Source organism: Myripristis murdjan, chromosome 17 (genome assembly GCF_902150065.1).
Source record: "Myripristis murdjan chromosome 17, fMyrMur1.1, whole genome shotgun sequence".
In the NCBI taxonomy this organism is placed as follows: domain Eukaryota; kingdom Metazoa; phylum Chordata; class Actinopteri; order Holocentriformes; family Holocentridae; genus Myripristis; species Myripristis murdjan.
In genome coordinates this window covers 14,439,086-14,456,673 of record NC_043996.1, presented here as the reverse complement: position 1 = coordinate 14,456,673, position 17,588 = coordinate 14,439,086, and the positions used below count along the sequence as shown (strand labels likewise).

At 42.1% G+C, this 17,588-nt stretch overlaps 1 protein-coding gene across 1 annotated transcript; it reads right to left on the bottom strand.

Moving 5' to 3' along the window:
- Positions 1–1,162: 1,162 nt before the first annotated feature.
- scinlb (scinderin like b) lies at positions 1,163–17,156 on the bottom strand. The gene is made up of 17 exons (XM_030074850.1): positions 17,052–17,156; positions 14,202–14,389; positions 12,931–13,085; positions 10,552–10,713; positions 10,132–10,281; positions 9,559–9,648; positions 9,092–9,224; positions 8,383–8,471; positions 7,955–8,170; positions 7,454–7,587; positions 7,083–7,173; positions 5,075–5,245; positions 4,719–4,893; positions 3,923–4,038; positions 3,638–3,715; positions 3,364–3,424; positions 1,163–2,041 (listed from the first exon to the last, which is right to left on the bottom strand). The coding sequence occupies exons 2-17, from the start codon at positions 14,380–14,382 to the stop codon at positions 1,881–1,883; spliced, it is 2,163 nt and encodes a 720-aa protein (XP_029930710.1). The 5' UTR covers positions 14,383–14,389; positions 17,052–17,156; the 3' UTR covers positions 1,163–1,880.
- Between the last annotated feature and the right edge of the window lie 432 nt (positions 17,157–17,588).

The following is a 17,588-nucleotide window of genomic DNA, read 5'->3' as shown; positions in this document are numbered from 1 at the left end:
GAACACTGACTGAGACTAACTCAGTAATTTTTATTCTATTTTATTTTATTTTATTTACATAGCAACCCCCATACTACAGCCATCTGAGGAAGTCATTTAAACTGATATTGGGTTATAAGTTGTTGTTTTTTGTTTTTGTTTTTGTTTTTTTTATCTGTGTGAGAAACAAGAGTCATATCTACATGCTGGTGAAGTGATCTGTTTCACGTTGACAAATGTTACTAGCCTGGGCACTTGTCTAAAGAAGGTAGCTGAATGTTCATCACTTTACATTGTGCCGTATTTGACTGAAATTATGTTTGCATATACATTTTCTAAACAATTTAAGCGATGTTGAGCAGAGGAGGGGCATTGTTGGAGAGTATGGATGCATGTGTGTATAGGTACAGTGTGTCTGCATGTGTGTGCATACTTATATCTAATTGCAGATATTTGAAATAATTGTCTAATATCCTCTTGTCTATACATGCTGTTTGACATTGTCATATTCTGTTTTATGGACTGGATTATGGACTTTAAGGATCTTGGCATTGCTCTGTAAGGCAGAGCTTGAATGCATGCTGTATGTTACTGTGTTCTCTGCTGCATTTTACTGTGAATCTGAGGACCTCCCTCAAAAACATCATGTTTCAAGGGGCTATCCTTTTATAAAATTACTTTGCATTCATACTTCTCTATTCATTCAAGTGGCTTTACATGAGAGTCAAAATAAGTGATTAAAATTCTCATTTGTATAATCTATTAATTGTCACATGCCTTTGTCATGTATTCACAAGGTGTGCGACTCTTAAAAATGTCTTTTTATTTACTTTGTACACGTTGCACACACATTGCTCCACTTTTAATGGCATTAAAGATTATCATAGAAATTTCCAGGTTGCCATATTGCTGGTTTTGGTGTCTTTCCTCCCTAGGAAACCTGTGTGTCTCAACGTCTGCATGCCCTGAAGGACAGCACAGCTGTGATCTCAGCTTAATGTATTCTTCCTACCAAGACAGATGCTGCAAGCTGCAACAAAATCCATTCTCACTTCCCGAGAGAGAGACAGACACACAGACAGAGTTACGGTTAGCACTGTCTGGTAAATCTCCTGATAGTGTCTGTATCTGATTCCTTTATGCCTTAGCCCAGAAAAAATACAAATAAAAAGACATGAAAAAATACTAGGAATTTTAAACTTTATTTGAAAGGTATTCATATGAGCATATCGGAGTCATTCCAAAACACATTTGACACATGCCTCTTAAAATTCACAAGCACAGAATATTATGTTTTAAAAAAAAAAAAAAAAAAGCTGCATGCAACTTCGCAAAAGTGTAGCACTATCACATTCTAGTACCAACGATATAACACAATGCACTGAGACACAGTGGAGTAACAGAGTGAGATGTGTCTGCAAAACAACAAATGGCTCTCGTGATGTCGACTTCAAAGGAGAGCATGGTGGTGTCTCCTGAACACAAGTGCGCCACAGTGAATTAGAGCAGGGAGGAATAGGGGATTTCTCCAGCTGCCTAAAATGGCTTCCTTCTATTTTGCTATGCTGCTGTGCTCCTCTCACTTATTAGAGCCTGAATGTGTGTGTGTGTGTGTGTGTGTGTGTGTGAAGGTGGTGTACTGTTGGATACAACATGAAATAAACCACTTCACTCAATAAAAGACATGCTACAAAGAACAGGAGTGGAAAAAATGAGATTGCTGATAATGAGAAACCCCTATCCATAAAGCTCAGTGCACTGCACCGTGACCCTGGCAGAGAGACAGCTGTCCCAGATAGGGATTTTGGCACTTAGGGATTCAGGAGGAAAAATACATTGGCAAAAGGAAGTGCAGGATAGGTATGGGGTAAGACTTGGAGCAAAGGCCTGGAGTTTGGTGTTCAGAAACGGGCACGGATTCTGTCCAGTGGGTCTGTGTCCCACATGTTGGCGTCCCATGCCTGGAACCAGCCAGTGAACGTTGGGGGTTCTGCCCCCTGTTTGATGGTGGAGATGGGCAGCCCCCTGCGACCAGAGGGGTCTGAGTCCACATACTCTTTAGCTGAAGGAGAATGAGTAGAGAGAGAGAGAGAGAGAGAGAGAGAGAGAGAGAGAGAGAATGGGTGTAAATGTTAAAATAATTTGGTAAGAGCTGACTTTCTAATAGTTCCACAAAAAAACGACTGTGAATTTTACCTGAAAGGAAATGGTGATTTTAACTGTAAAAGCAGCTGTATGTGCAACATACACACACAAACTATTTTACAGTGGCTACAAATGCAGGCGTAAAGATAGCATGAAGCCCTTAAGCAAATGACAGTATCCTGAGGAGGACACAGATACAAGATCCTGAGCCAATTACACAAGTCTTTCGAGCTCACTATGTCACTATGTCCCCAAAAGCCGGCCCTGCCAAAGTCCCAAAGTGTATTACAGACCCAGACTAACCTGAACTGGAAAGAGTGATTTGAGATTTGTACATTTTGCAGTTTGTAATGGTTCAGTGATTTCAGAAAATGTCTAGTGATATTTGATGTAAAAACTTTACTGAAACACTCTCACGTTGTGCGCTCACAGCTCTACAGGAGTTCATAATTACCAGAAGATCAGTGTTCACCCATCTGGGACCCAAAAGTCCCAAAAGACTTTCATTCACTTTGTAAAGACAGTGCTCTAGCCATTCTTCTAACATACTTCTACCTTATAATTGACTACAAAAGGATAAGCATTTGTAGGTAATATCATTGGATATTGGATACTCAGTGTATTTTTCTGATTGTAGCCACCAACATTAAGTGTTGGGAGGGAAAGCCTGAATGCTGATAGTGACAGCAGATCCCCAGAGCAGTGAATATTAAAGTGTGACTGCTCCTCAAATTCTACTGAGATATGTCTTGTTGAAAAGTGAAAATGTTCTACCGAGGTGAGTCATCGCTTTAACATTGACAGACAGCACCGAGGCACACACAAGTCTGTTAAGTTTCCACAGGTCTGAGGAAACTCAGTGTATATCCAGGAATTAAATATGCACCAAAATAGCCTCCCATGTGTGAGCACATCAGTGTTTCCACTGCAACATGTCATCCTAGTTCAGATTAATTTTTTATTTAAATATGAGGCAGACTTCTCCAAGTTGGGCACTCAGGTAGCTCTGAATTCATAAATTCATAAATATAGACCGTATATTTATGTAGTTATGCACTCTCTGTTGGGATCTTTATACACTATTTGAGCATAACCATTTATAACTCTGCCTTGAAATCTATTCGCTTTGTGTGATAATTAAAAAAAAATACTGTTTTGTATCTGGAAATATCTACAGCAAGACAGTATAATCTGAGTGGTACATCTTTTTCTTCCTTGGGGAATTTCAGCGTAACAAACCTATTTTGGGAGCTCCAGTCCTTTCCTCTGCATTAGCCTCATTGCCAACCCAAATGAAGATCTATGGGGAGGAGAGAAACACTCACAGTCACTCAGATGGTCTAAATATGCAGATCAGTATGTGTATGCATGCCTCTATCCAGGCTATGGAGTCCCTCTGAGTACAGATGTGACATAATTAATTCATGGCATTTATGAAATTGTTCTGGAAGCTCTAATCATGTTGATGATGATAATGATGATGATGGTAATGTTGATGGTGATCTCATCTCACCTGGTCCCAGGTATCCAGGAGCATGACGTCATCAGTGGCCAAGTCCGACTGAGTGAAGTCTCCTGGCACCTCCTCCACCTGCAAAAGAAAACACAGTGTGTGTGTATGTGTGTGTGTAGTTATGATGCAAATGATTGTATTACAGTATGTTGATACAGAATCAGCATACAACCTGCACAAAATAAAAATTTCTACTTTCTTTTACACAGAATCCTTACAAAAAAAAAAAAAAAAAAAAAAAAAGGCCAAGTGAAAATGCTGCTCTCATTTCCAAGTGTGACTTACGATGAGTCTTCCAGTTTTGTTGGAGCAGCCAAACAGACGTGGAGGCTTGACCATGTTCTGCAGACTCTTGGAGGTCTGGTAGTCCTTCTTACCGCCCAGGACAGACCAGAACCCAGCTTGAAGGGAGGAAAAGATAACAGTAATTACTTGCTCCTGTGTTTGTCCTGTGTTCAGACCAATGAAAATTTCAAATTTCAAATTAACAGTCCAGTGGCAGAAAATGTTCAACATACACTATATGACAGGTTAAACTTGTCATTTATACTGTTTATATTGTAAATTATGCTTCATATCTTGCTATCCACTTTGCTGCTGTAATGCGTGAAATTTCCCCAACGTGGGACTAATAAAGGAATATCTTATCTTATCTTATTAATCAATCATGTCGCAGGCATCTATTGGGCCAATTGGTAACAAGATGTTTCATTCCTCTAGGTTTTGTCAAATCAGGTGAGCGGTTTAGCATTTATGGCCTATCAAAGTTTGAAAGTTGGACAAATGATTGTAGTGTGTTCATTGGGCCAACAAGTGTAATGAATACCTGGCTGTGACTTGCAAAGTTTGTGTCACTCTAACCTCGCTCTAAGAATTTCTCCTCTGTACAGAGAGGACAGCCTGGAACAAGGTCACCAGTTATTGTGGAAAAAAAGGAGGGAGCTAATAAGAATATTGCACCAAAGAGCTCCATATTTCACGGACCAGTGACGAGTGGTGTCTGTAGTGTCGCACCCACTGTTATGAATTATCCCTTGTCTCATTTTGTTGCATACTGTGTGGATCATCAGAGGACACCCACCTGGCTCCTTGCCCTCTGCCACATTGTTGGCGCTGCCACCCAGGAAGCCCGCCACATGCTTGGCAGCCTCCAACTCCTCATCACTGGCACCCACGCCTCGCCACACAAACAGGGCATCCGGGGATTTGAGCACAAACACGTCGTTGGTGTTCAGGTTGGAAGCGGAGGGCTCCACCTGAGGAGAGAGGTGCAGAACTGTCAGAGGTGGAAAAGGGAATGCAAAACAGAAAAGACTTGATTCACTCACTTTGAGATTTTTAGTCCAAACCCAATGAATGATTACTCTCCTGATTAATTACACTGGTTTGTCATACGCTGAGAAACACACAGCTTCCTGTGCAAGGCAGACGGCTCACCTCCACGGCCCGGGTGGCACGGGAAGAGCTCTGCCGGATGTGGAAGAGGCGAGTGGCTCCGGCCTTCGTCTGTCCACCTTTGCGTGACGTCCCTCCGCTGTGGATCATCATGGGTTTGCCCTGGAACAGGCTCATCAGGTGGGGTGGCTCCTGGCCCTGAGTCACTCTCACCTGGACACAGCAGGTGTTTTGTTAAAGAAAATTCACCAAGAGGACCTGTTGTTCCCATAGGTTTTGCAGTATTGTTGATAGCGGTGCTTCTCAACCTCTGGGTGGTGGCCCACTGATGGGCCACAAGCACCCTTAGTGCTTGTGGCCCATAGTGGGTTGTGGTATGCCATGAGTAGAGGTCAGAGTCCTACATGGGTCCAGTATTAGCTTATCACAATTTAAAAAATGATGGGCAATAACTTGGAATGCTAATGGCTTAAGATATTTCTGTAGATCTCCACCTGTTTGTTTATTTTTCGATGGCTATTGACCCGTTTCAGCTTTTTTATTATTGTTATCATTTATGTTTCAAGGACGTTTATTGTTGCACTGTTACAAAAATGACTTCAAAGTGATCACAAATATTCTAATCGATTTCTAATTCTAACTGATTCATAAGAAAACTGGTAATAGTGTCAGCACTTGTTTAGGAAACCAAAGAATAAATTCCTTAAAAGAGCTTGTGAGATTTTTTTTTTCTTATGGGTCCTGACACATAATAATGAGGAGAGGGTGGGCCATGGTGTGGAAAAGGTTGAGAAGCCCTGATCTTTAGGCAACAAGGAAGGCAGTAAACCCACACTCCAACTTCTCATGTCACTGATTGATTCAGACAACCGTCAGTCATACTTTGTAAATTAGTGGGCCCCAGGTTTGGTGGTGAAGGTCGTGGATGGAAGGCACTGCAAATTAAATTGACCACAAGCTTGCCAATTTTGGCAAGCACCCAGAGACGACAGGCCGGGAAATAAACAACAAAACAAAAATTACAGTAACAGTGCCCTCTGCTGGTTATCATGGGTTGTTTTATCATAGGAGAAGAGTGAATTTACACTGAATTGGCCTACAAGGAATTTACATTACTGTACCCTCGGTGATGTTAAAAGTTAGAGAAAACTGAGATGCTGACCCTCAACAGCACCACAAGCAGCAACTTCACTGCTGTTTTCCTCACAGGGCTGTCATTACGTCACTTTGGGACCAAAAGGCCGTGTAGGTCAGTCAGGAGTCAGATATTTTACTCCTCTGTGAGCTCCCATCCTTGAAAATATAACCGTTACTCTCAGCCTTGATACCTCCAGTGCTCCTCAAGTGCTACCCAGCTGTTTCTGCTGCATGTTGCATTTCACTGAATGGTGTATATCTGTTTTTTAAACTGTCCAAAGATTTATTTTTCTATGACTGCATGCTTTGATCTTGTTTTTTTTTTTTTTTTCAAATCATTTTTATTGAACATTTAATTTTGCACTTACTCTTATATTATTTTTATTGATCTTTCATCTTGTGCTTGTTATTATCAGGCATTTACTCTGCACTTTTTTGTTAACTTTGGATTGTGCCTTATTCAGTTTATGCTTTGACATGCTTTGAGTATGTGTGGCAAGGTGTTAGTGTATGAAATACTAAATGGGAGCTCCTATTTTCAGCCAAAGCCAAATTATTTGTAACATATTTGGCCAGTAAAGCCTGCTTCTGATTCTTCAGATTCTGAACTTCCACATTCCTCTTCTTCAGCCAGCGCAGGTCAGTCAGCTCTGTCTTTAGCTATTCATGTCAACACCTCCTTCATCTATTTGTTTAAATATGTATGCTATCTTATTTACCAGCCAAGCCAATGTTTTAGCTGCAGTTACCACTGTGTCTTATGTATTGTATATGCTGTCTTTCAGTTGTTCTTTCCAAACACTTTTGCGGGTGTCTTTAGCAAGCTGGAGCTTGCAAAACGAAGACTGTGTCATGGAGCCGGAGCTTGTGTCATGATGGACAGATGAGTGGTGTTTGTGCCTCCAGCTCTAACCTGAACTGGGGCGCCTCCCATTGAGTCATCCAGCTTCACAGTCAGGAAGGCCGAAGCTGCCAGCTCATCCTGGGTGCACTTCAGCCCCTGCCTGGCAAAGGAACACACACACAAAGGTCTAAACTTGCCTTAAATCATAGCATTTTTTATGTGGTCATTGACTGGGTGTGGTGGTGCAGTTGGAACAGACTGCACATGCTGTCTAAACTCCACCACAGCTTCTAATCCCCAATATATTACGGGTAGAAACTGGAATAGAACATTGTACAAAATATACATGTAAGTGTTATTGTGTGTATCTCTCTTTTTGTCCGTTTATAGCAACAGTATAACACCTCAGAGGCATACATGGTCATGCGTATTTAACCTACCAGGTGTATATGATGTGCTGCTCGCGGCCTCCCAGCCTGTAGCTGTACAGGATGAGGTAACAGTCTCCACCATAGAACTGGCCGTAGGAGGAGGGATCCACAGGCACCTTCTCACCATTCTCAACGCGCCAGATCTAAAAACCAGACCACAGACACATACTCACACACTGCCCTTTAACCCTGTGGTTTTCTAACTGGGGTCCAAGCGCCCCTAGGGGACCTTAAGGGGCTTCCAAGGCATCCTCACCAAAAAGAGGAATAGCTTAATTTCACTAGAATTTCACTAGAATATTTTTCATATCTTAACATAATGGGGTGGTGACTTAAATGTGCACGCTACATAAATTGCTGAGGGTTGATTTAAGTGAGCATTGATTAGGCTCAGCTGCAAACTGTGTATGACTCAACCATTTTAATAACTGCTTATTCTACAGTTTCGGTCAGTAGAGTCTAAACAGTCCTCACTTAAATTACTTCCTTTAACGTTTAACCTGCTCATACCTGGACCTTCCCCTTGCCGTCGTCCACCATGCCGTGCTGAGCAGCCATGGCCTTGTTGGAGTGGAGGGTGGAGGCATCAAAGGGCACCTGCTCCACTTTGGCGATGCGGCCGATGGTGTAGGCCTTGCTGGGTCCAGTTGTCTGGTCCTTGTCCTTCCAGTCGCTGAAGAATTGTTTAAACAGAGTGGTCTCGCCCCCTGCGGGAAGCACCTGGATCTGCAAGGGGAGGGTTCATCATATTGGTCTGATTACTTACCTGCACATATAATTTAAAAGTCCTAGAGTCAGTCTTTGTGTCTGAGTACAAGTTAACCAGTGCATCTTCAAGAACAGTCTATACAGTGACTTCAGAGCATAACGTTGCTGCTGCATGCACATGTTGTCTTATTGAAGCAGTTTCTCCGTCTGCGTTTACTCAGCCAGTTTACCTGCGTCTTGTCAGAGTATCCCTTCTCTTTGATAAACTGCTGAGCTGCAGCCATGGCAGCTTTACGCTCGGTCATGTTGGCCTTGGGACCTGTTCAGAGCCAGATAGAGAGGCACAATGAGAAGGTGATGGTTCTAAAAGACATTTACCAACATGCATGATCTGATGTATCCACTGAGCTACTTTTGGGAGAGTATCTATACAAGAACCTAGGACTTCAGTAGTGCAGGAAAGGGGTGGGTATGTTATTTGGATCATGAAGTGGAGACTTTCCTTTACAGATTTTTCACTGGACTAGGTTTGCAACACTTCACCAAACCTGATCCTAGTACTGACACCTGGCTATATTCAATAGACTACCCTTTATCTACAATTAATAGTTACTTACAGTACAACATAAAACCTAATCATTTCTAATATTGCTATGGGTCAAATCATCAGTTTAAAAATAAATTTGTATCAACCATTACAGACTTAATATACAGTGTGTAGATTAATGCATTGATATTACACTCAGAATACAAAATCTCTCAACTGTATGATGGCAAATGCAGCTGGACAGTCAAGTGTGCATGTACATTTTCCAGCCTGCATGCTTCCAGTTTGTGTATAAAACATGAGGACAGTCGTAAGGACGGGAAGACAGGCGAGGAAAGTTACATACTTCAACATTTCCTGCTCTGTTCATAAAGCTATAATCCTGGTCTCACCTTTCCATACAAAGATGTTCCTGTCCACGCCGTTGTCCAGAATGTAGCACTCCTCAGGAGACAGCATGGCCTGTTTGAAAGGACTGGACTGGGCCACAACCGAGGACTTCATCGAACCGGACGCATCAGAGATCTACAAAGCACAAGATCATCCTCAGCTGTTAGGCCGACTCACAAAATTGACAGATTATTACATACTTTCAAATCTGTTCCACAACAAACCTTTATGTGGGCATGTATGGCACCCGGTTTATTTATTGTGAGCATGATAAAAGGACTGATAGTATGTGATAACTGAACATACATTGGATGTGTACTATGTGCTTGTGTGCTGCTTGCAAACATTGCCTGGATTTCAAGCTGGGTTGAGTTTTAAAACTGTATTTTTCTTCCATGATCAAATTCAGTTTAATTGAAGGTTCATTCAGTTGTTTGCAAATTCAAACAGTGTCACTTGTGTCTCTCACCATGTAGAGGGCACCCTTCTTCCTGTTGGAGGTGTCCACCTTGTCATCGTCAGGGGTAGCCGGGGCGATGCTGGTTTTGGGCCCCAGAGCCTACGCAACGAACGAGAGGAAATTAATCACGCAGCTCCTGTCTGTTTCTCTCAAGCTTTGTCTTTGTCTTACGGGCACTCATGCAGAAAAATCCAAAAGTGCATGCTCATACACACAGAGCAGCGCTGTGATGGTGCCTCTCTCTCTCTCCCTCGCTCTCTCTCATTAACACTCTTGGAGTTTACCTTCCTCTCTTGTTTAATGGTAGCGTTTACAATGCCGCTTTGGCACAGAGTTGGCACATGAGCAGCACAGCACAAAGGGCAGCATTGTGTCCACTCATTCCCACGCTGACAACTCCACTGGCCATGAAATGCATCAACGTATATAGCTTTTACTCACAAATGGCCACCACGGCGGTGAATAATTCAGTGTGAGGCAGAGATTCGAGGTAAAGGGTGGAATGAGAGCAAATGAGGAGTGTGTGTGTGTGTGTGTGTGTGTGTGTGTATGCATGCATGCATGCAAGTGAGTGTGTGTTACCTCTGTGAGTGCTGGTGGCTCAGCCCCTTCCTCCACCATCTGCAGCTTCGCTCTGCCGTTCCTCTCGTTGTCTCTGATGTCGATGGCAACTTGTGAAGCCTTCAGCCTCTCAAAGCGGTTGCACTCACTGCCACACCACTGGTAGATGTCCTGCAGGGGAGAGAGACAGGAACGGGACACTTAGAGTTCAACATCAGTCTCCTTTCAATTTCAGTTCCCATCCATTTAACAGTAAACATTATTATCACTTTACAGTATGTTGGCTGTGTCATTACATCAACAGATAACAGTTGGAGATGGGTCTTGAATAGCTTGAATTTTGTGTTGTGAATCTTGTAGTTACTGATAATCAATACGACATTTGTGGGATACACACACGCACACACACATATGTACAGAAAGAGATATGAGGCAGTTTACCTTTCCCAGGTCAACGATGAAACAGTCTCCCTGGTTGAAGCTGGCCCAGGACATGGCCACCTCCGTGGCCCGGATGGCCCGCCGTCCCTTGATGTGCAGGAGGCGCTTGACATTCATGTCATTGGTCACTACATGCTGGAAACCAGATGCCACGCCCCCTTTCTGTAACAAAACAGAGTTCAAGTTCGGGGTTATAGACACAGACGTCTGTTCAAAAATTTCAGCTTTAATTGAATTTATGCGCATGAACATAGTCAGGAAAGGGAAATTCACAGTTTGAGATACTCAGCAGCCCACAGGTTTACAATGTAATTAATCATATACCAGTTCACTGGAGCTGTTATAAACAGGTCAAACAACAGAGTCGCAAATGCACTCGTGAGTGGTTTGGAGACAGGATGTATTAGCCAGTTGCAATGTGAGGGTAGGGCTGGGTAATGAATAAATATTATATCGATATTGGGATATAAGACTAGATATCATCTTGGATTTTGGATATCGTAATAAGTAATGTCTTCTCCTGGTTTTAAAGGCTGCATTAACATAAAGGGATGCAATTTTCTGAAGTTATTCAGCTGTTCTAGTTGTCCCATTATCATATCCACATTACTGATTACTGTCTATCAAAAATCTCTAGTTTAAATGTCTTATGAAAGTACCAATAGTCATCCCTTCAATACTGTTATAATATCGATTCAGGGTATTCAGTCAAAGATATCTTGATATTTGATTTTGCTCATATCACTTAGCCCGATGTGAGGGGTCAGATAAGATCAGAAGACATAGATCAGAAGGTGTAGCACAGTGTTGTAATCTGAGGTTTTGTTTTTGTTTTTTGTTTTTTGTTTTTTATTAGTTATTATAGTTTTATTTTTTTAACCTGTATTTCTAAAGGGAATGCCCACTGAGAGCGAGCTCTCTTGCTCAAGTGAGCCCTGTCTACAAACTCATATGAATCAGTATACCAATAAAAAATAGATGATAAAATGAAGTCAATCACTATAAAACTTCAAAGGACAAAAGGCTGTAAAATATTATGAGTAATTTATGTACTATAAATTGCAGGTAACACAACCAGTAAACCTTATCAAAAAGAGAACAACATGGAAACAAATATGATTCTTTCCTTATTGAAAGGAGAGGAATCACGTCTGTTCTTTGTTGTACCTGAGAGGTGGGATTGTGTCGTAACGTGCCGTCCTCGGTAAAGCCAATAAACAAAACAAGTATTTACAAGACATGCAAATCAAACGCTGCAAATGCACAACAGAAACACATTCTGCTGCAGACGATAAGCTGCGTTCTCACAAAACTCTCATATGCACAGATAGATAATGTTAAATGAACTTTTCTGTAGGTAGAAACCAATAGATCTGCTGAATCTCTGTCACTTTGTGTGAACAACATAATAGCTTTGTGCATTCAAGGCTTAGCTTCTACCCAAAAGGACTCACAGTCTTGAGGGGGAGGGCCTCCAAATGGAAACCACATTCATGCTGTCTTTTTGCCTTTCTCCAGAGAAAAAGCAGTAAAACTTTCCATGGCAACAATGTAGCAGTGTTTATTTTAATGGAAGGATTGTTTCCTAACTGTAGAGTTACCAAAACTATGAAGAGATAATGAGGTTTGGTCCTCTCTCTCTCTCTCTCTCTCTCTCTCTCTCTCTCTCTCTCTCTCTCTCTGTCTGAAGAACATTGTGTAAGTGTGTGTGCGCCTGTGTTTCTGCGCATGTGCAAAATTAAAAGAGAACTCACAGTACAGTTTCCACAGACCAACTTTGCACAAGTAGTAAACAGGACTCCAGGCTAATTACATCCATCCAAACCAGGAGGAGGCTTGGATGTTTTCTATGGAAATCACAAACAGATGCTGGATGAACGTTAACTAGAGCAAATGCCTGCCTTTGAACGAGGTGGTTGCCATGGATACGGTGCTTAAGTCAGTCAGACACACCCCGGGATATAAACAGCGAAAGGGTAATGTTTTGTTTCCTCTGAACTTCAGACTCATCAGCTTAACTGCATGGCAAAGTTCACGAGATGCTGATAATCATTAAACCTTGTGGTTACATTTATTTAAAGTTCAAAGGCCCTCCTGAAACACATCAATGCAACCTTTTATAAGTTATTTGTAATAATCATAATTCCCTCCATTTCTTGGTGTAAGAAATAAATTTTCTCCATTTTATTGCATAATTTTATTTAGGTAAGCTAAGAGTAATAACAGAGGAAAAACACGAGACGCGGCTTTAATGTGCATTTTTCTATTCTTTACAACATCAGCCAATAAATCACTGAATTTATCATTCAGTCAGTCACGACATCAGCCACATACTGACTCCTCCCACCAAAACTGTCCCTGCTGCATTGAGAAACTCACCTGGTACTTGATGCCTGATTTGAAGTATCCCACAAAGGTGAGGGATTCGTTGTTCTGGGTCTCCCTGAACTGCACCGGCCCGCCACCCAGGAAGTCGTCCAGCTGTGTCGCAAAAATGGCCGCCGCGCCACTTTCATCCTGCGTACACTCATCACCTGGAGGAGAGAGTCACTTGTACTCTGTGTTTTTCAGAACTTTTCCCCTCCGAAACACTGTGATTTCATGTCTTGAGCCCTCTTAAACTGTGCTCTTAGAAACATCGAAGTGGGGTTCATTAAAACACACTAGTAAAGCAAAATCCATCCCTCCAAGTGCTGCAGTGACCTTACGGGAACCCTGACTCAGGCATGGAGACTTTGAACCACAAGCAACCACATCTGGGGCGGAGTCGCTTTGCATCCATCCAGTGCTCTCGGATGGCTCAAAAATATGGACAAAAAAGTTCCACAATATGACTAACATCCACCCCAGACAGAGGGATCAATTATGTTCACATGTTGTTTCTGCTGCGAGCAGATGGTCCCAATGGCAACAGAGAGCCGGCGTCTGGCTGGTGGCAGTGCAGGCGTGGTCGCAGGGCACGGCTCTGACATGTGAGGGCCGGTGCCTGTGTCTTGCGATGACACACCTAGAGGGGTATTCCAGATGTGTGCCAGCATGCACAGGCAGCTGCTTCAGTCTGTTTTCTGTTGGGATTATGTAACTGTAAATTTGCCAAGCATGGGAAAATACTTTTCCACTTAGTGCTAAAGCTGAAAGCTGTATTATCACTGCTGGCTCTGCACTGATTTGAACTGAGGCTTAGTGTTTCAGAGAAGAATGTCACACACTGGTGTGAGTTTTAGGGTGGAAAGTTTCAACAACTTCCTCTCCCGCATCTCAACACATTCAGCGCTGAGAGCCAGTCCCTAATCATGCTGTAAACTCAAAAGAGCTATAATGTAACACCCAGATGAAAAGTCAAAGATGTGTGTCTCTAATTCTGTCTCACTCTCTTCTTAAGCTGTTAGTGTTTTTATCCCTGTGTATGCGCATTTCTATGCAAGCATGATCTCAGTGCATTGATGCTCAACATGGTCCACTGTGTGTGCATGTGTATAAATGGTGGGGATGAGACTTTCAGAGGCAATCATTTAAATTCTTTGTTTCCTGTCTTAAAAGGTTACAAAGATGAATCGCAATAATTAGTTACCACAAAAAAGTAATCTGAGTACTCCAACATGTTATCCCTGATTAACACTGGTGTGTATCGGTGTGTGTCTGTGTCTCACCTATCCACATGTGGATGTAATGGGAGGGCGCTTGCGTGGTGAAGAGCAGCAGGTAAGCGTCTCCAGTGTAGAAGTTGCCATGCAGACCTTTGGGAACCGGCTTCAGGTCCATGTTCTCAATACGCCACACCTGCAGCCCCGGCTGCTTCCCCGCACCCTCAAACTCCTTATGGGACACCATGATGACTCTGAGTGAAAGGGAGAGGTGGACCGTGAGAAAGAGAGAGATAAAGAGGTAGAGAAATACAGCACAGAGGGAAGAGGAGAAGAGATGCAAAAAGATGTGAAGAGAGCAGAGGAACAGGAAGCAGACATTTTTAAAGGTGTGTTTTGGAGCAGATACAGTTTCTCTCCCCAAATATCTGCAAGTGATACCAAACTGGACTGCAGGTACAATTCTGTGCATGAAACTGAGGAAGAGAGATGTAGATGAATGTCACAAGCTGTGTGTGAGGAAGTTAGGCATGACTTTCATGTAGTCCGACCTGAACAGGATGTACAAAAGCTGCAGAAGTTGTGGCTAATAGCCGAAAGATACTAACCCACAGAGGTTATAAATACCTGTGCTTTACACGAGCCCTCGGTGCAAAAGTAACTGCTCTCTAAACTTGACAGACTAGTTCTGAAAACTATAATTAGTGCCACACTACTGCAGTCACCACACCAAATTGCAGCAAACAAAACTCTCGCATTTACCTGCTATATTTACATGTCGAATGACTTTCATGTTCCTAAATATGAGGAACACCGACAGATAAAATCTTGCTGCTTACACAAAGTCACACTTCACAAAAACTGTTTCAAAAAGCACAACTGGAAAGGATGCAGGATTTTTTAAATATAAAATATACATTCATATTTAAATTAGATAGTTTATTACATTTTTAACAATTAACTTATGTGTATTTGGCTGCATGATAATAATACTGTTATTCAAAGAATAATTACAATCTATAGGATAGAATCTTTGGATATAAGGCAGTGTAGAATGCAAAGTATTAGCAAATTTCACTTGATGTTAATGGCATCACAGTGTATTTGTTTGGCTGTAATGGTGTCAGTAATGGTGGTGTTGACCGTAGTGGGCGAGGTAGATTACACAGTGGAGCACATGACACTGATATCACCATTTGTAATCTACCTTAAAACCTACATAGATAACCAGTCTACACTCAAGGATCAACGTGGCACAATTGATGTGCATGAACCATGCAGCTTTAACTGGCAGATCAGAGGTTTTGCATGCACACAAGAAGGAGTTCACATTTTGCTCCTGTATGTGCCAGCCAGTGTGACAAACCTCAGACTTCTACTTGTAAGAAAATACTGTTTCTTGTTGGATTTCCTCAGCAAAAACAATGCATGCAGTCTTCTAAAAGTAGCACACGTCAACACTGAATTGATGAATAGTAAAGATAACCCATGCATATGAATATGCCCTGAATTCAATGTTAAAGAAAGTTGGATCCCACACTTAAATCAACCCCAGATTCTCATGAAAGTGAGTGTCTGCAGCACCAAAACTGGGAGATTATGCAGATTACTGAATACACAGATTACACAAGAGTGAGATTGAAAGGAAGCAGGATTAGTGCTGCTGCAGTCTCCCTGTCAGAGAAGGACATGTTCACTGTGCTGGCAAACCACTGACACTGTTCACTTCCTTATTAAGAGTCCAGGCTTGGGTCTGACATCTTACACTTGATCCCACAGACCCTCAAATATGAAAACTGTCCACATAACAAAATCAAATCCATTCTACAACCAGCAAATCACTAATAACTAATTTTTCGCTTGTAGACATAAACAATCATTACACCCCACAATGTCCGATAATAAGTACTTAGTAAAGCCTGACAGTCACACCAACAGTGTGGCAACACCAATCATAGATAATCCAAACCAAGACGTCAACTGCTTGATCCCGAGGCAATGTAATGGTGGGTTTTTTGCTGTTTGCTGTGTGTCAGCTGTTTCCATCCTCAGAACCACCCAGCCAACTTCCTGTGCCAGGATGATCAATATATTGCTGCATCATGCACAATCTTCCTTATTATTTGTCCAATACCAGATCCACAGTTAACAGCACACTTAAGTGGGATGATTGCACAAATGTAGGGAAGCAAACCAGTCGATAATGGTTCCCAGTCTGCAAAGAGACTTCTTCATCCTGTATCTGTGCCTGCAGCAGTTCTGCTTTTGTCTGATGAGCTGAAGCTGCTGGGTTGCTTACTGTACATACATTATGTACGTGTTTGATTACATTGAGAGGTATGGCTGCTAGAATAGAATGGAGCAGACTTTGAACTCCAACTCCTTTTTTTTTTTTTTTTTTTTTTTTGAACTAAGCTCAAGAATTACATAACACACCCAAACTACTACTACAACCGAGCTACAGCCACTTCTGTCGCAAGTTCCTACTCACTGACTTGGGCAAAACAGTATTTTTCCCCTATAATAGTCCGAGTAATATGATATTGTTATTGTTATGATAACCGGGAAAGATTTTGTTCTTCCCTGGCTGCGAAGGAAAAGTGGATTGAGTCAGGAAGGCGGAATGAATGCAGGCGACCCACATCTGGAAATGAAATTACTTCAAAACTTTCTAACAATCAGATGAGAGCATACACCGTCTACAAAACACACCGCGATCATCATCAACACACACCTACACACACTCGTATCAACCTGGTGTGTGTGTGTTTTTTTTTTTTTTTTTTTTTTCTTAATTCTGCTGCATCGATCCACGAAATACTCCATGATCGTGCAAGATTAAAGTGACTTGGCTTGTTTTGCACCACAAGTCCCACACGGTGCATGCAGTCTTAATTGCAAAAAAAGTGAACTTACAGTTTGCGAGATGATTCCCGACAGAGAGGAGAGGAGAAGATCCGCAGATGAGCAGATGTGGGTCAGTAGATGTGGAAATGACTGGGGCTTGGAGCGCCTTTGTGTTTTAGTGCTGGCAGACAGAGAGGGGGGAGTGTCAGCCGCCTGTTGGTCCCTCTGAGGGCCGGAGCCGCGATTGGTCCGCTCTGTGCGCTACGGAGCAGATGAGGATGCTTCTGCCAGGACGTGCGCATCATTCCCGTAACAGAGAATATTATCTTAAAGGCATCGTAAATATCTGGATCAGTCACGTACACAACTGATAACAGCACTTTCACTTTTTGTCAGGGGTGATAGTGCAGAGTTAGAAGAAAGATTTTGATTTAGTGAATAACTATGGTAATTTGGTAATATGGTAAGTTATAAACTACTTTATGAGGCAGCAATTGAATAAGGAACCCGTTGACCGCATTTATCCTGCTGCTTTTGTCATTATGTTTAAAAATAATAATGAAAGGATAAAGAAAGGTGCCAACCTGTGACTTCCTCCAGTGTGGG